At 41.5% G+C, this 18600-nt stretch overlaps 1 protein-coding gene across 1 annotated transcript; it reads left to right on the top strand.

Moving 5' to 3' along the window:
* Positions 1–10904: 10904 nt before the first annotated feature.
* On the top strand, positions 10905–14103 carry rag2 (recombination activating 2). The gene has a single exon (XM_062967898.1). It carries the CDS (start codon positions 11232–11234, stop codon positions 12822–12824), a length of 1593 nt encoding a protein of 530 aa, XP_062823968.1. The 5' UTR covers positions 10905–11231; the 3' UTR covers positions 12825–14103.
* Positions 14104–18600: the final 4497 nt, after the last annotated feature.

Below are 18600 nucleotides of genomic sequence, written 5' to 3'. Positions count from 1 at the left end.
CACAGCTATGGCAAGCATCCTCAGAGGTTGTGAAGTATATTGGAAAAAACTAAGCAAGGAAGGTTTATATATCTGTGAAAGGTCCAGGGTGGGAGAAAGGACTCTTGTCTGTTGGAGGCAGGTGTGGACGTTGTAATTATTTACCTTGATTAGCATTTGATGGCCCTGTGACCTCAAGGCCTGGCTTCTTCCTGCCTTGTGAAATTTTTTGTTCAAAGGTGTTAGCTGGTCCTGATTGATTCATGTCTGGAATTCTTCTGTTTTCAGAGTGTTGTTCTTTATTTACTGTTCTGATGTTAGAGTTTTTAATACTGGTAGCCAGATTTTGTTCATTTTCATGGTTTCCTCCTTTCTGTTGAAATTGTCCACATGCTTGTGGATTTCAATGGCTTCTCTGTGTAATCTGACATGATAGTTGTTAAAGTGGTCCAGCATTTCTGTGTTCTCAAATAATATACTGTGTCCAGGTTGGTGCATCAAATGCTCTGCTATGGCTGACTTCTCTGGCTGAATCAGTCTGCAGTGCCTTTCATGTTCCTTGATTTCTGTTTGGGCAATGCTGCATTTGGTGATCTCTATGTAGACTTGTCCACAGCTACATGGTATACAGTAGACTTCTGCAGAGATGAGAGGATCCCTCTTGTCCTTCACTGAATGTAGCATTTGTTAGATTTTCTTAGTGGGTCTTTAGATAATTTGTAGGTTGTGTTTCTTCTTCAGTTTGCCTATGCAGCCAGTGGTTCCATCGATTTATGTTAACAGCACTTTTCCTCTGAGTGGATCTTTGTCCTTACTCTCATGGCTTGTTCTTAGCCTTACAGCTATTCTGATGTCCATGGTGGAGTATTCATTGGCCTGTAGAGACCAATTTAGGTGGTTTAGTACACCTTGGAGGAGGTGAGATTTGCAGATTCTTTGTGCACGGTTTGCCAGGGCTTTGATTCTGCTTCTTTTTTTTACTTGGGTGATGGTTGGCGTTTTTATGAAGGTATCTATCCATGTGTGCAGGTTTTCTGTAAACTGTGTGGCCCAATTGTTGATGTCTGCCATAGATGTGGGTGAAACGTCAGGAGAGAATGCTTCTGGAACATGGGCATACAGCCCAGAAAACACACAACAACTCTGTGATTCTGGCCTTCGCCAACACATTGAAATTAAACTGTATTAATTCTACAGTGCAGATGCACCCTTCATAACAAAAGCTTTGTTAACTTGATAGCAGCCATTACTGGTATAAACACAAAGGCAAGTAGGGATAGACTTATTTATTTATTTATTTCCATCATTTATATGCCGCCCTTCTCACCCGAAGGGACTCAGGGTGGCTCACAATACAGTAGAAAAATAAAACATAGCAATATAAAACAATCAATTTAAAACAATCCCATAAATACATTTAAAACAGTATAATAAAATACTTAATCCATTCGTCCACATAAACCTTGCACGTAAACCTTAGTCCGGACCGAGTTAAAGCCATCATAATTCATTCATTAAACGCTTATTCTCAAAGCCAGGTCTTTACCTTTTTTCTGAAACTCAGAAGGGATGGAGCCTGCCGGATGTCACTGGGAAGGGAGTTCCACAGCCGAGGAGCCACCACCGAGAAGGCCCTGTCCCTCGTTCCCACCAGCCGCACTTGTGAGGCAGGTGGGACCGAGAGCAGGGCCTCCCCAGACGATCTTAAAGTTCTCATGGGCTCATAGGAGGAGATACGTTCGGATAGGTAAGTTGGACCGGAACCGTTTAGGGCTTTGTAGGCCAAAACCAGCACTTTGAATTGGGCTCGGTAGCATATTGGCAGCCAGTGGAGCTGACGCAACAGAGGAGTGGTGTGCTCCCTGTACGCCGCTCCAGTTATAAGCCTGGCTGCCGCTCGTTGTACTAATTGAAGCTTCCGGGCCGTCTTCAAAGGCAGCCCCACGTAGAGCGCGTTGCAGTAGTCCAAACGAGCTGTAACTAGAGCGTGGACCACCGTGGCCAAGTCAGACCTCCCAAGGAACGGGCGCAGCTGGCGCACAAATCTGAGTTGTGCAAAGGCTCCCCTGGCCACCGCCGAGACCTGGGGTTCCAGGCTCAGCGATGAGTCCAGGAGAACCCCCAGACTGCGAACCTGTGTCTTCAGGGGGAGTGTGACCCCGTCCAACACAGGCTGTAACCCTATTCCCTGTTCAGCCTTACGACTGACCAGGAGGACCTCTGTCTTGTCTGGATTCAATTTCAATTTGTTAGCCCTCATCCAGTCCGACACAGCGGCCAGACACCGGTTCAGGACCTGGACAGCCTCCTTAGTGACAGGTGGGAAGGAGTGACAGAGCTGGACATCATCTGTGTACAGATGACACCTCACCCCGAAACTCCGGATGATCTCTCCCAACGGCTTCATGTATATGTTGAACAACATGGGGGACAGTACTGACCCCTGCGGGACCCCACAAGTCAATGGTTGTGGGGCCGAGCAGGTGTCCCCCAAGGACGCCATCTGGGATCGACCCTCCAGGAAGGACCGAAGCCACTGCAGAACAGTACCTCCAAGCCCCATCCCGGCAAGGCGCCCCAGAAGGATACCGTGATCGACGGTATCGAAGGCCGCTGAGAGGTCCAGCAGAACCAGCAGGGACACACTCCCCCTGTCCAGTTCCCGGCGTAGATCATTGACTAAGGCGACCAAGGCTGTCTCGGTACCATGCCCCGGCCTGAAGCCAGACTGCGCCGGATCCAGAAAATCAGTGTCAACCAAGAATGCCTGGAGTTGTGTGGCCACCACACGTTCCATGACCTTGCCCAAAAAGGGGAGATTGGAAATAGGCCGAAAGTTCTCTAATTGAGTGGGGTCCAGTGATGGCTTCTTCAACAGCGGTTTGATCACAGACAATTTGAGGCTCGCTGGAAAAATGCCTTCCTGAAGGGAGGCATTCACCACCACCTTCACCCACTCGGCCAACCCCCCTCTGGCTTCCTTTATCAGCCAGGATGGGCAGGGGTCTAGGATGCATGTGGTAGCCCTCACCTCTCCAAGCACCTTGTCCACATCCTCAGGCTGAACCAATTGAAAAGAATCCATCAAAATAGGACAAGCAGGTGCTCGTGTTACATCCTCGGAGACTGCCGTTAATATGGTGTCAAAGCCGGAGCGGATCAGAGCGACTTTGTCCGCAAAGAACCGAGCAAATGCTTCGCAGCGGGCTGCCGAGTTGTCAGGGATCCCGTCTTGAGCGACAGGATTTAACAAGCCTCTGACAACCCGGAACAGCTCCACCGGACGGTTCTTTGCAGACGCAATATTAGCTGCCAAGAAAGCATTCTTTGCAGCATCTATTGCCGCGGCATATGCCCTGAGGTAGAGACACAGCCGTGTTCGGTCTGATTCGTTCCACTCTGAACGCCACACGCGCTCTAGTTCCCTCTTTTTTCACTTCATCGCTGCCAACTCCTCAGTAAACCAAGGAGCTGGTTTAGCTCGGTTACTCAAGAGGGGACGTTCCGGAGCAATCGTGTCTACTGCCCTAGTCATCTCCCTATTCCAGAGAGAGACCAGGGCATCAACAGGATCACCAACCGAGGCGGCGGGAAACTCCCCAAGAGCTGTCAGGAATCCATCTGGATCCATAAGCCTCCGGGGTAGACTTCATTTCTGAATGTACTGGTTTGATTTGAACCTCACCTAGGACATGGGAATAAAAATTCCTTGGTATCTGGGTGCTTCTAAAATATACTTCAGTGTCACTTGAGTCTCCAAAATAAAACTGGCTTGTACAAGAAAAAAAAAACCTGGGACATTTTGAGACATCGGGTCACCTGGAATTACAACATGGCTATTGATCTCAGAGTGGCTTATTCTCAATTAAGTGAATATAGAATTTCATCCTAAATCTCAACAGGCATTGATGTAACTGCAGATCTCAGCCACAGTCTCCTCTGCACAGAGTTGCATTAATTTAAAAAAGGATGCTAGTAATAACCAAATTCACCCTGAAGACGGTGTAATTCTGCTTCTTACTATGGAAAAATCCAACGTGAGCTTCTGAAAAAGATTCATTGAAGCAGAAACGACGTTCTTTTCCTTTGAAAAATATGCATTTTTCCCTGCTCATCCATCCAAGTCCCTTGTAATGAGGTTACTTGAGGCTATCATTCATTAAGGTTTGCTGATCATCAGCAGATTGTGCAGAATCAATTTATGCTTTCCCAAATGGGAGTCTTCCTCCCCACTGCTTAAGCCAAATGAGGAATGCCACCGCTGAATCATGGAGGCAGGTCAGCTGAGGATTAGCATGCTTTCAATTACACAGTTATTAATTCCATTAAACAATGAAAAATGTACCGTGGCCCTGGCAACAGGCCTCCCATTATACGCAATGTACTTGAACATTTCATTGTGAGTCTTATAGGCCAGTGTATTTTTAGCTGCCGGCTAAGAAATTAAATGATGATAATAAATATGTGCATTTCTGAAGATGCCATTGTGTTGAGAAAACACTTTTGCCTCCACCTGTTTTGAACAAACAGCCAGAACACACATTCATGTTATAGATGGAAAACCTCCAACTGCACAAATTTTGTAGGGATAGTCCCAATTAGTTCTCCGTCACCCCACTTTTTCAGCTGCTTTTAAAATGTCCAGGTTTTTTTTCTTCACCTCACAGTTTCTCCCTTGTTCTCAGCTATCTTCAGTTGCTGACAAACTCTGCTCAGACTACAGTGGACATTTTTACTCAAGCAACTCAGCAACAGAAATAGGAGTGGAGGAGCACAAAATCTTTCTCTTAAGAAGGCTCAGGCAAAAGCAAACTGCTGCAGCCTTTTCTAACTTATATATTCTTCTTCATTAATGACTTTTGCCATCTTGATGTTATTGCTTGGCCACATGTGTCCCATTTTTCCCTGTGGAACATTGAAAGATATGCAGAGGATAATTGTGCTAGACATATTCTCATTTTTACTGCATGCATAACGATATATATTTCTTCATTATTTTAGAGGAGTGGTTCCCAACCCTTTTTTGACCAGGGACCAGTTTTACCAGGGTTCACTTGACCAGAGATCATTTGACTAGGGACTACTTGACCAGGGACCACTTGATATTTATTAGTTGCCTCCCAGCTAATAACACTTAGAGGGACATCAGTCCTGAGAGAATTCAAAATCATAATGCAACAATCAACCCATCAACATAAAAAGCAATTAGTTAAAAGCAACACAGGAAGATTAGAAATATTACAGAGAAAAAGGTACAGTGTAGTAATAGAAATATACAGACATCATTATAATCACCACCACCATCATCATGCCTCTATGCTTCTATATAAGGCAGAGATAGGTAACATGTGGTTGGATAGTGTAAAACATAAGCTTGAAATACATTGGTTGTGTTGCTTAGGGCTAGTGGGAACTGTAGTTTTGTCCTTCTCTGCCAAATAGTGCTGATGGCTCACTATACTAAAATTCCTGTGATTCCATAACATTGAGCCATGCCAATTAAAGTGGAGTCAAACTGCATTAATTCTACAGTGCAGATACACACTTACTTTTTCTAGTATCTTATATAGGCTCTAGGACAAGGCAGAAAGTATTTATTTTATTGGAATAACTTCCAAACATCACACCATACTTCAAATAACCGAAGCCATCATAGTGACATGAATGAAAGGAAAGCAATATGCACAAAATCTGCAATATGGTTGTTGTGATGTAGAACTGGTTGAGTCTGAAAGGGTTAAAAGTGCAACACAGTAGTTTGTTTTCTTTCAAACCATCTGAATAGGGGAAATGGTTACAGTCAGTTACTCACATCAATGAGCACTCAGAAACACATCTGTGTTGGCTAAGCAAACAGTTTCCCTGCTTGCCTCCTTTCTGTGATATAACACAGACAAAGAAAAATCCACAAGTATAGTCATTCTCTGTTTTGATGCAAATATATCAGTAGGAAGCAAACCTCCACATCATTCAGGTAGGTCCTGATCCTATCATATATCTGTCCAAGTGCCACTGTTTTCATTTCCTTTTTTAAAAAAGAAGAAATTATATACGTGTACTTCAGCAGCAGGAGAGGCATAGCCTAAAATCAGATAATAGACTGTAAAGCCTTAGGATAATGCATTGTCTTACATGGTTATTTACAAAATGGGCCAAGGGCTTATTCTAAAATCTTAGAGGATTTTTTGAAAGGAAATCTAGTGGTATGTGATTTCAGCACTACATTATCAGATGTTAATTCTTGCTTATGTATGTATCATAGAATATTTCTCCTCTTCTTCCTCCTCCTCCATTCCCTCTCTTTCATACACAGAAAGTATAGGAGAGACTGTACCTAGAAAAATTAATATTGGGATTTATTGTTGACTTATGGCATCCCCAAGGGAACCTGGTGGGCTTTCATGACCAAATCATAATCCAGTTCTCAAACCACTATATTTGGACTATAGCCCCCCCCCCCCCCATTTCCAGCCACTTATATTAAGTGAAGAATACTGGCTGCTGCAGTCCCAAAATTATCTTTTGTGGTCTAAGATGAAGTAGGATCTCCAGATATTCATATCCATTTGACCATAAGAGAACTATTAAGTGTTACAAGATATTCAATATACTGTATTATGCCTCCATTTCCTCCTTCTTCCCTTCTATTTATGACATGTATGTTATCGGTGTATTTAATTTTACCCTTATCAAAATCTTTGTAATTTAAAAATCCTTTTTTATTTTCCTTATTATATCTGTTCTCACTAACTAAACCATAAGAAAGGAGAATATCTGTAGAGAACTTAGCCCACTACTTAAACAATATTTTTCCATTATTCACATCATTTTATATGTACAGTATATGTATGCTGCAGAGTCTCATAAATCACTTCTCTCTGCAAGTAACTTTTGTTGAGAACATCTGAGTAGAAGTTCATTACATAGAGCTTTGAGTGCCCAGTGGTGACATCACTAGATGAATGGACACTCAGAACAGATTTATCTCTGGCCATCATATATTTATCTTATCAAACACTCAATATTCATAGAATGTATACTGTACATCAACTTTTCGAGAAGATTTAGAAGGCTCCTTTAACTTTCAATGCTTTTTTTTAATACTAGGAGCTGTGGTAGTGCGATGGGTTAAACCCTTGTGCCAGCTGAACTGCTGACCTGAAGATCTAAAGGTTGGCGGTTCGAATCCATGAGATGCAGTGAGCTCCTGCTTGTCAGTCCCAGCTTCCATGTGGGGACATGAGAGTAGCCTCCCACAGGATGGTAACACATCTGGGCATCCCCTGGGCTATGTCTCTATAGATGGCCAATTCTCTCACACCAGAAACGACTTGCAGTTTGCTTCTCACACGATAAAAAAAACTTTCAATACTACTTTAACTGTCATAACTCCAACCGATCCAGGGATTTGGAGTTTATAGAAGAGTATTTAGAATTCTCCGCTGGGGAGCCTCAGTGCTACACCAAACTACAAATCCCAGAATTCCATAGGATGGAGTCATGGCAAGTAAAGCAGTATTGAACTGCTGTAATTATGCAGTGAGTAAAGAACCAATTGATTTTGAGAACTAATAGTTGGCACTGGTGTTGAGAAATGGCCATTTGATTCCACTGGTCCCCATTCACTGTTGGACTCCAGTTCCTATAATCTTCAGCCATGACAGCTGGAAATTGAGGGATTTGGAATATAAAAATCTGTCAAAGCCCAAATCTCTTCCTCTGGGTTACATGTGAAGAGAGAAGTAGAAATTAGCTTTGTTTCTGTACAGTAAGGTTACAATTAGGACATACAATAGGACCTCTGTACCTGTGAGACCAGTGTCGTTGGTTTCACCCATTAGCATAAAAGAAAAATTAATCTCTAGGAATTTCCTAGATCCTCTAGGCAATTCTATGGTGTGATTCCACTGGAAATTACCATAGAATTTCTTTGGAAAACTTAGAACGTTCATAAAAAGGATACTACTCTTAAAAAAACTTCTACATCCACCAATGAGACTCCACAGTAACTTGCTAATGATGTCATTCATTTCAATAGGATTTACTAATATCCACGGCTTCCTGTTCTAAGTTAAGTTCAGGACATATCCCCTGTGGATACAGGGGTCATACTGTACTTCTAATGACTAAAATGTATTGGTATTTCTGTAGTGCTTCTAGAATGAATTATTCAATTTGTCCTTGTCCATATTTTTCATTCTGACAAGTGTTCACATACATACAGATGTTCACATACACACAGAGATGCAAATTAATGATGAAGGCATTCTAGCTACAATAAAATAAAATAATTATCCATGTGGAGACAGAGAGCACACTAGGATAGGTGGCCAACTTTGTAGTCAGGTCCTGGACATAAGTCACTGACTATTCAGTATGTGCAATTAGTCCAGGATTTGAAAATGTTACTTTTGTGATTATAATCCTCCACTCCCCTGACAACATGACCCATTGCCATGGATTCTGGAAGCTGTAGTCCAAAAAATAAAGGTTCCCGAGCTCTATATTCCACATAATACAATTTGACATGACCTCTACATGACACTTCTAATGTGTGCACTGACTGGAAATACTTGACAAGTCACCAGAAGTAAATTGTAGCAATAGAAAAAGGAATTTGAGATGCATTTTAGCACAGCATTAATGGAAATTCAATGATGCTCAGACTTTATCATAACTGATACCAATGCTATAAATACTTCACTGGGATTTTTAATGTTTTTAAAATGCCCCCAGATCAAACACAGACACATTCTTTTTGAAGAGGGCAATTGGCTGCAATGTTGCAATGTGTCTGATTGGTCCTTTTGTCATGAAAGCTTATGGTGTCACTATGAAGTAAATTAAAAGCAGAATGACACGTGTAGTTACACAATTAAAAATGAATGAGAATGGAAGCCCGGTGACTCAGTACTGCCCATCCAAATTTAAACTGGTGATAGTTGGAAAGGGACCATCCTCTTTCTTTCTTTTTCTTTCTCTTTCTCCTTCCCTCTCTCACACACACACATGTTCACATACATACTCACATAAACATAGCTCTTTATTATAAGTATTACAAACTGTGAACAGTGATAGCTGATGACTTCTATGTCAATGGGATGATAAATCCAGCAATCCAAGATGTAGGTACCAGTATGATATATTGATCTGAGTGATGGACCAGGACTCTGAAAAATCAGAATTTGAATCCACACTCAGCCATGGAAATACCAAATAAAAGTACTGATTTCATTTAGCTATGCATTTCCCTGATTGCCCACATTCATCAAATATTTACTTTGTGATGGCATTGAACTAGTTTTGCTCAGGGGTTTGAAAGTTGAACTAGAACTCTAAGAGACCAGGTTTTGAATCCCCACTCAGCCATGGAGGCCAGCTTGCACAAGGCACTTTTTCTCAGCCTGAGAGGACAGCCATGGTAAGCCCTTTCTGAACAAACCTTCCAAAAAGATCTGTAACAAAGTCACCTCAGGGTCCCATAAGTTGAAGACATCTTGAACACACACAACTGCAACAGCAGTAGAAGCAAAAAAAAAAAAAGTATCCAGGATGCTGGTCCTATTCAGGGGATAGGGTTCAATAACTTGGATATCACCTTTTGAGTTCTGACTAAAACTGAGAAACCAACACATGTTTATTTAAATTATTAGAACTCCTGGGCATAAGGTTAAAATAATTTGTGTCCTACACTGGGAGCACTCACCACAAGCTTGAGATTTATGATCCATAGAAGAGCTTTATTTCTTCTGTAAGGCATGGGTGGGCAAAGTGTTTCCAAGGCTGTTTTGTAGCCCTCCATATCCTCAACTGCCCTATTTATACCCAAAAAGAACATGAATTGCCTTGAGCCACAAGGAACAGACATTCACTTCTTAAATAGATTACACAGTTTTAAAAATACACATTTTTGAAATCTAGCTGCTCAAGGTTTTAAATATAGTTGTCATTTTGTATACTGGGAGTCCCAAGGCAAAAAAAAAAAAATAGTCCTCAACCCCTTACAGCTGCCCACCTTTGCTATAAGGGCATATTTTGTAAATATTAAGCTGTGTATTAAAATTTATCATTTGTCTGTTCAACAGATCTCAAGGAGCAGGCTATGGAAGACTTTCTAGCTAAGGAGTGCTGAGGCTGACTTTTCTGGTCTAGTGCATAGTGTTGCTTAGCCAGTCAAATCAACAATCTTATGCTACAGCTATTTTAAACCACAAAGCCAAAACATTCCAAGATATCTACAAAGAGCATTAGCCTCCTGAACCCAAACAATTACATGAAGGTGGATTTCATGAAATCAGCAGGACTCGTGTTCCTGAAATATGTTTAGATTATGATATTAATTTGAGCTGCCTATTTTCTATTCCAGAGAAGTCTCTTTAGGGCAGGATTTATTAAACTTCTTCACTTGGGACCCCTTTTGGCCCAAGAAATGTTTACGTGACCTCAGGTATATAAAATAAGTATAAAAATTAGACATTTATTGAAAACAAATCAGCATTTGCCAGGCTTGCTAAACAGGCTGATTTTCCTTTTGATGAAGTATGGCTCAAACCTCTTCGGCAGGTCCAATGTAAACACTGGTTGGAGTTACACTTTGGAAATGTACCTGTTCTGACTTACCAAAAATAATCAACTTAAGAACAAACCTACAGGACCTATCTTGTTCTTAACTTAGGGGCTGCCTGTATTCTGAAACATGGTGTCCTAAATGCACCAAAACCTCTATATTTCACTACTTGCTTTATGTTCCATGTACTACACCATCCATTCTTTGAGACCCCTCCTCCAAAGAAGAACCTGGTGCACTTTGTCTAATCAATGCTGAAATGACACTATTGTCCTTGGTTCCCTCCTGTTACCATTGAACAAGGGTTGACATATGATGACACTTTTGTAGGTTTATGTTCCTTTGTTTCAGTGAGAACCTCACCGAAAGCCATGTCATTGAAAGTTTACTGTGCTGCAATTTAACTGAGCCATATGGCATTGTTCTCTTTAAAAGTAGATTTGTAATTCCAAAATGTCACATCTTATTTAGCCCTTTGATTACCTTTTCCACACTACTTTTTCTGGTTTTCATTTCCATAGCATTTAAATGAGGGAACTGATGCTATTGACAGGAAGTGATGTGGGATGAGGAGAGGTGGCCTGATTCATCCAAGAAAGGTCACACAACCAAGCAGTAACGGATTTGATCATTCTACAGTTCATCTTCTCCTTTTCTTTTTCAGATATCGAATTACCACAGTATCATGGCTTCCTTCCCAGAAAAGATGTCCCTACAGATGATATCAGCTATTCAAAACTCATCCTTGATTCAACCAGGATTTTCTTTGCTGAACTTTGATGGCCATGTTTTCCTGTTTGGACAGAAAGGCTGGCCAAAGAGGTCCTGCCCCACTGGAATTTTTCTTCTGGATTTCAAAAAGGATGAACTCAAACTGAAACCAGCATACTTCTCAAAGGATTCCTGCTACCTCCCTCCTCTACGGTACCCTGCAATCTGCATTCTCAAGAGTAGTGCAGCACAGCCTGAGAAATGCCAGTACATCATCCATGGAGGCAAAACACCAAACAATGAACTTTCTGATAAGCTCTACATCATAAGCTTGGTCAGCAAGAACAACAAGAAAGTCACATTTCGGTGTACTGAGAAAGAATTAATAGGGGAGGTCCCTGAAGCGAGATATGGCCATACCATTAGTGAGGTTCACAGACAAGGTAAAAATATGATGGTTATAATTGGGGGAAGGTCATACATGTCTCTTGGACAAAGAACCACTGAAAGCTGGAACAGTGTGGTGGACTGTATGCCAGATATATTTCTGATAGACCTTGAATTTGGATGCTGTACTTCATATACCCTACCAGACCTTCAGAGTGGGTTCTCTTTTCATCTCTGCCTTGCCCGAAATGATACTCTCTATATTATAGGAGGTCATTCCATTCAAAATAATACCAGACCTCCAAATCTCTATAGAATAAAAATTGATCTCCCTTTAGGAAGCCCAGCTGTTAGTTGCTGTGCTTTGCCAGGTGGAATCTCTGTTTCCAGTGCCATTGTGACCCAGACCAATAACAACGAATTTGTTGTTATTGGGGGCTACCATTCTGACAACCAGAAGAGAATGGTTTGCAATACAATCAATCTTGAAGATAACAAGATAGAAATAATGGAAAGGGAGGCACCAGAATGGACTCCAGAAATCAAACACTGCAAGATATGGTTTGGGAGTGACATGGGAAATGGAGCTATACTCTTTGGCATTCCAGGAGATAACAGGCAGCTAACTTCAGATTCAAACTACTTTTATATATTGAAATGTCATGGAGAAGATGATCAAGAAGCAGAACAGATGGTACAAGTATGTAGTCAGAGTTCTACAGAAGATGCAGGAGAATCCACTCCTTTTGAGGATTCAGAGGAGTTAACTTTCAGCTTTGATATTAATGACATTGACACTTACAATGAAGGCGATGAAGAAGATGAGGAAGATTCAGGTTATTGGATCACTTGCTCTGCAGGCTGTGACATTGATATAAACACTTGGGTGCCTTTATACTCCACAGAGCTCAACAAGCCTGCCATGATTTTCTGTTCCAGTGAAGGTGGTCACTGGGTCCATGCTCAATGTATGGACCTGTCTGAGGATACACTTATTCACCTGTCACAAGTAAGCATCAAGTACTTCTGCACTGAACACATCCATCTAGCCAGGGGACTGCAAACGCCCAAGGAGACCCCTCCTCTGGAAAAGAAACCAATGAAATCATTACGTAAGAAAAAAACCATGAAAATATTCACTCCTGCAAAAAAGTCTTTTATCCGGAAGTTGTTTGAATAGTTTCAAAAGTGCAAAATGGAGAATATTATCTTGGGATGGAAGGGTCTGGTTCCAAATCTAAAGTTAGTTACTACTCAGATATCTTTTAGACTTCTAAGGAGTGCTTTGGGTCTACATTTGGTGGCAAAATTGGAGTGATTAATTAAAATACTGTTTCCTTGAGTTTGGCTCACATTCTGCATACTAAATACAGTTCCAACTCAAGATCTATTTTATCATTATTAGACCAGCTCATCATTATGACTTTGGTAAAACAGTGGTGGGCTAACCCTATAATTAAGATAAGGTGCAACAAGAAGGCATTTTTCTTTAATGAAATATACATGGCTCTGTTAAGACTATATCAGGCTGCCTTATGCAAAGTAGGACTCCCACATGCCACATTTGTATCCAAAAAGCGTATATGTAATGATTTAAAAACAGTATGCAGGACCAAAGCTCACACTGGAGTCTACACTGACGGGCAACAACCCTTCCAAAAGTACCTGGAGGTGCAAGGATTAAAACATAGACCATCTTCTTGAAAAGCAAGTGGGCATCGGAACTATCTGCTCCCAGTTAACTTTGGGCTGACCACAATATTTCTCGTCAGGCTGATGAATTGCTCTGGACTTTGTTGCTGTTGCCAACTGCCATCGAATCGACCTATGACAACCCTCTTAATGAAAGATCTCAGTAGTTCTGTCATCAGCAGGCCTGAACTTTGTTATTCATCTTCTAATGGTCAAAATTCTATATACTTTTGGTGCAGCATAAACATACACTTGTATAGTATGCTTGGCTTAAAGAGTTGCGCAACTGACTGAGATCAGTCCTGGACAAGTGTTGACTAGCCATGCATACATCAAACCAAAAGTGTGAGGGAGATCAGTGGGCATGCTTGCTGAATGATAGGGGCCATACCTACCCACTTTCTGAGACAGCACAACTGCTTCTACAACTGTTTTTATGCCAGTAAGTGACCCAACTGGGTTCTGATCTATCACTTATTCATCTTTGATGTATAATTTTGTCCTTTAATATGATGCAAATGCTCCCTGTGAATTGTTTTTTGTGTGTGGAATAACTGAATAAAATATTTTAAATAAATAATTACTGTGCTTAGAATAATAGAATAATAGAGTTGGAGACCCCTCTCCTAGGGAAATGAAACCAATGAAACCATGGGCCATCTAGTCCAACACCTGCCATGCAGAAAAAGCACAATCAAAGCACCCCTGATAGATGGCCATCCAACACCTGCAGTCCAGACAGCTGGCCCATGATTTTCCAAGCTAAATTAGCCTGGAAAAGCACGAAGACACCTACCCCCTCCCAAAAGCTCCCCAAACCACTTTGAAAAGTAAGAAAAAACTTACCAGGCCTCCATTAGTGGTCTGACAGCTCTCCTGACAAGTAGCAATGATGAGCCAGGAGAGCGGGGGGGGGGAGCAATTTTCCTCCTCCCCCTCCCGACCCCCCCCCCCCAAGTTTCCTGAAATGTCATTGCTAAATGCCAGGAGAGCTGTTGGACCACTACTGGAGGCCCAGTAAGTTTTTTCTTACTTTTCAAAGTGGTTTGGGGGGCTTTAGGGGAAGGAGTGCCAGTGTCCGGGTGTACTACTGGAAAGTTCCGGGAGAACATCTGGACACCCATCCAGAAAGCATGGTGCCTGGGGTGTGTGTGGACAGGCACCCAGGAACATTAGCATTTTTTAAACACAAATGTTCCTGGGATAAATGCCTGTCTGGAAGCGCCCTAGGTTATATGGCAGTGTAGAGTCATATAATCCAGTTCAAAGCAGATAATGTGGATTATCTGATTTGATAATCTGGATTATATTTCAGTGTAGAAGGAGCCTTGGTTTCATCCTTCCTTTGTATCACAAACTCCAAGAGCACATGGTCACTCCCACCTAAAGAGTCCAGCACTACCACTCCATTGACCAGATCCTAAGTGATGGTTAGGATCAAATCCAGAATAGCTGATCCCCTAGTTGCCTCTTTTACCTTCTGGACAGTAAAAGTGTTCGCAAGACAAATGAGGAATTTGTTGGGCTTTGTACTCTTGGCAAAATTTGTTTTCCAACAAATACCAGAGTAGTTAAAATCCCCCATTACTATTATATCTTTTCTTTCTGCATGTTTGGTCATCTGGTTGAGGAAGGCTTCATCCAGATCTTCAGACTGTCTTGGAGATCTATAGTAGACCCTCACTGCTACATCTTTTCCAGTCCTTGTTCCCTTAATTCCTATCCCGATGCTCTCAATCTGGTTTCCAGCATTGAAGTTTTGCATCTCCTCACAGGTGTAAATATTTTGACATATAATGCTACTCCACACCTCTCCTTTCTAAACAAAAGAACAATAAATATACTTATATGAAAAATGTGAACTAGAATAACTGTAAATAAAGGGCAAATTATATACACTGCACTTTGTAGGGGTTATTGATGTAATGAACTGGACTTCTAATAGGGAAAAAGAATGTAAGATCACCTTTTGAAGGAAATATCTTGGAATCTGCAAACACAGGCACCGGAAGATAAGATAAAGGACCTTATCAGATGCAGTCTTCTCTGTCTCTTCTCTCTGTTTCTCCATTCTGCTGAAATGGAGTCCTACGGAGCCCATCAGCAGGGCCATTAGGAGTTACCCGACTCCAAATGGCACAAAGTGGACAAATATGAGGGAAAGATGGACCTGACAGGGGAAAGGACATGGGATGGCAGCAATCAGAGTCTAGTTGAAAACATATAATGAAAACAACAAAATATGTATAGATTCTGCCACTGTGGGACAAAACTAAGCCAAAAGCAGGGGCTTTATGTTGGAGAGATAATAGCGTGCTCAATAGATGTATCATTTTGACTCCATCAGACTCCATCTTATGCAAAGGTTGGAAAAGTTGCTTTTCTGAACTACAACTGTCAGCACCTCCCAACCATCAGGGCCAGTAGCCATGCTGTCTGGGGCTTTCTTGTATTTCCAGTGGAAAACAGTAACTTTCCCCACCACAGCTGTGCATAGCCAGTTGGCTCCCATGGAGCTATGATAAAAAATACTGTTACTTCTGGTGTGCAATAAAAGTTACTACTGATTGATAGTAAGACATTGGAGAAAGAAAAACAAAGAGCTATTGCTGAGCCATTTGCTTTTTCTTCTCAAACAGCTTCCTATAAATCACTTTCTACTCTCAAATTGCAACTTCTCTAAAAATAAAAGAGTTAAAGTCTCCTCAGCTCTTTAAATTATGTAGACATCTCTTTATATAGCTCACAAATGTAAAATGCCCTGTAATTCCAATACTTACCTCAAACAATCATCAGACAATGCTCATAATCACATCAAGATTTTATTCTAATCAAGTTTTTGTTCTTGACATGAAACTATACTGTATCAAAATAGGATTGTACAAAACTATTTCCACGCTGGCCCTTTGCCCCTGCAAAATCAGAAGTTGTTCATGTGACTTTACCACTTTGGATGCATCTGATTTGAAATCCATGTAGACTCTCTGTTTTATCTGTTTAGATATCTGATGCTTATACTGGTGTGTTTCTTGAAAAGCAAGTGGGCATCGGAACTATCTGCTCCTAGTTAACTTTGGGCTGACCACAATATTTCTCGTCAGGCTGATGAATTGCTCTGGACTTTGTTGCTGTTGTCAACTGCCATTGAATCGACCTATGACAACCCTCTTAATGAAAGATCTCAGTAGTTCTGTCATCAGCAGGCCTGAACTTTGTTATTCATCTTCTAATGGTCAAAATTCTATATACTTTCGGTGCAGCATAAACATACACTTGTATAGTATGCTTGGCTATAAGAGTTGTGCAACTGACTAAGATCAGTCCTGGACAAGTGTTGACTAACCATGCATACATCAAACCAAAAGTGTGAGGGAGATCAGTGGGCATGCTTGCTGAATGATAGGGGCCACACCTTCCCTGGTCTTCTAGTGTATTTTTTGTCCTCAAATGTGCTGCGACAGTATCTGAAGAATAATCTTCCCCACCTTGTTATCTGAAGATGTAAATCATCTGTGTTGAGCTCTAAGATTTGCCACCAAATTCTTTGGATCAGCTCACTGTGGGGTTTTTTTGAAATGTTTACAACTTTAAAAAATAAAATAAAAGGATAAGACAAAATGTACATGTGAAGGAATGTACGAATTCATGTACATACTTTATGATCCCTGTATCCATAAAGAATGTATTTCTGGATACATGAAACATTAGATAATTGTGAAACCTATTGAAATGAAGAACTTCTGGCACAAGAATACCATAGACTCATGCTGGAGGACTCTGTATTCTTGCCTAGAGATGACATATTTATTGGACATGGAATAAATGAATGTGGATACTGCTCCTGTGGATACAGATGGTAATATTATATACTGGTGTGTTTTTTCCAGGAAAATCAATAACCTTTAAACAAGAGCTCAGACTGAGAGCAAGTCTAGAAATTTGTGGAGCTGATTTCATGTCACAGATTAAAAGTTTCCTGAGACTGTTGCTAAAAATGTTATAGCTGACTTGAACAACATGTTACACTGCAGGGACATATCTACTCTATGGGAAATATTATGTAGGCAGTTTCCCTTTGTACAGGCGCCAACATTTTGTAGGTTGATGTGAGAGCAAGAAATGTGTTCTCGCTTTGAGGAGACTGCTTCCAGGCAAGCCCAAACCATTTGCTTGAGACAAAGACATTGTCCTCCAAGGAGAGGAGAATAGATCGAGGGAAGCAGAGCAGGTGAGACATACAGCATTTTCCTTTCTGGACCTTTGAGCATTTCCCTCCTAGAGCAGTTGGTTCACTCAGCTGGGATACATTGTCCCAGGGGATTATGAATTCTCCATCTTTGGAGGTCCTTAAACAGATGGACGTTTTCAGGAGTGCTTTAGATGTGCATCTCTGCAGATAGTTAAAGTAGTCCTTTCCATCTCAAGAAGTTCTGCGATTCTATGACCATCACTTTTTTGTCTCATTATGTGAGTCTATCATAAAAACCACCAGTATCCCTGGGCAAATGCATCTTGATCTTCATTGCTGACAAATGTGGTATAACTGGCACTACATTATTCTATATTGGGAATAGCTTCTTCTCCTCAAGGCAACAGGCTATGGTAGAGGTAGAACTCTACAGATGCTGGAGGGTGTTTCACCTTATCTAAAATACTAACTTGGCAATGACCATTTCCCTCCAAATACTGGTAAGTTGAGGAGAAATAAATGTGTAATGCCAGCAAAAAACATCAAAGTTTAGCTACTTGAAAAGGACTCTGGGAAATGCCCCCAATTCTTCTGCATAGGTTTAAGGTAGGTAAAGGTTTTCCCCTGACGTTAAATCCTGTCATGTCTGACTCTGGGGGTTGGTGCTCATCTCCATTTCTAAGCCGAAGAGCCGGCGTTGTGCGTAGACACCTCCAAGGTCATGTGGCCGGCATGACTGCATGGACCGCCGTTACCTTCCCGCCGGAGCGGTACCTATTGGTATACTCACATTGGCATGTTTTTGAACTACTAGGTTGGCAGGAGCTGGAGCTAACAGTGGCCACTCATGCTGCTCCTGGGGTTTAAACCTGGGACCTTTCAGTCTCCAGCTCAGTGCTTTAATGCACTTTGCCACCGGGGCCCCATAAGAATGGGGAAAATGAACTTTTGTTGGCCTCATGTGGCAACCAAAAGGAGCAGAAGAAAAATCTATGCACTAGTACTAAGCTGACAAATACCCTTATGAAATAAACAGGATCACTTTATGTAGGTACCAGTCAGTATATTTTGAATC

The sequence above is a fragment of the Anolis carolinensis genome, chromosome 1 (assembly GCF_035594765.1).
Source record: "Anolis carolinensis isolate JA03-04 chromosome 1, rAnoCar3.1.pri, whole genome shotgun sequence".
Taxonomy (NCBI): domain Eukaryota; kingdom Metazoa; phylum Chordata; class Lepidosauria; order Squamata; family Dactyloidae; genus Anolis; species Anolis carolinensis.
Note: the sequence above shows the minus strand (reverse complement) of the source record. Positions and strands in the feature narration are given on the sequence as shown.

Excerpts from the sequence above, each read along its gene's own strand:
- rag2 (XM_062967898.1), top strand. The coding sequence starts at position 11,232 with ATGGCTTCCTTCCCAGAAAAGATGTCCCTACAGATGATATCAGCTATT.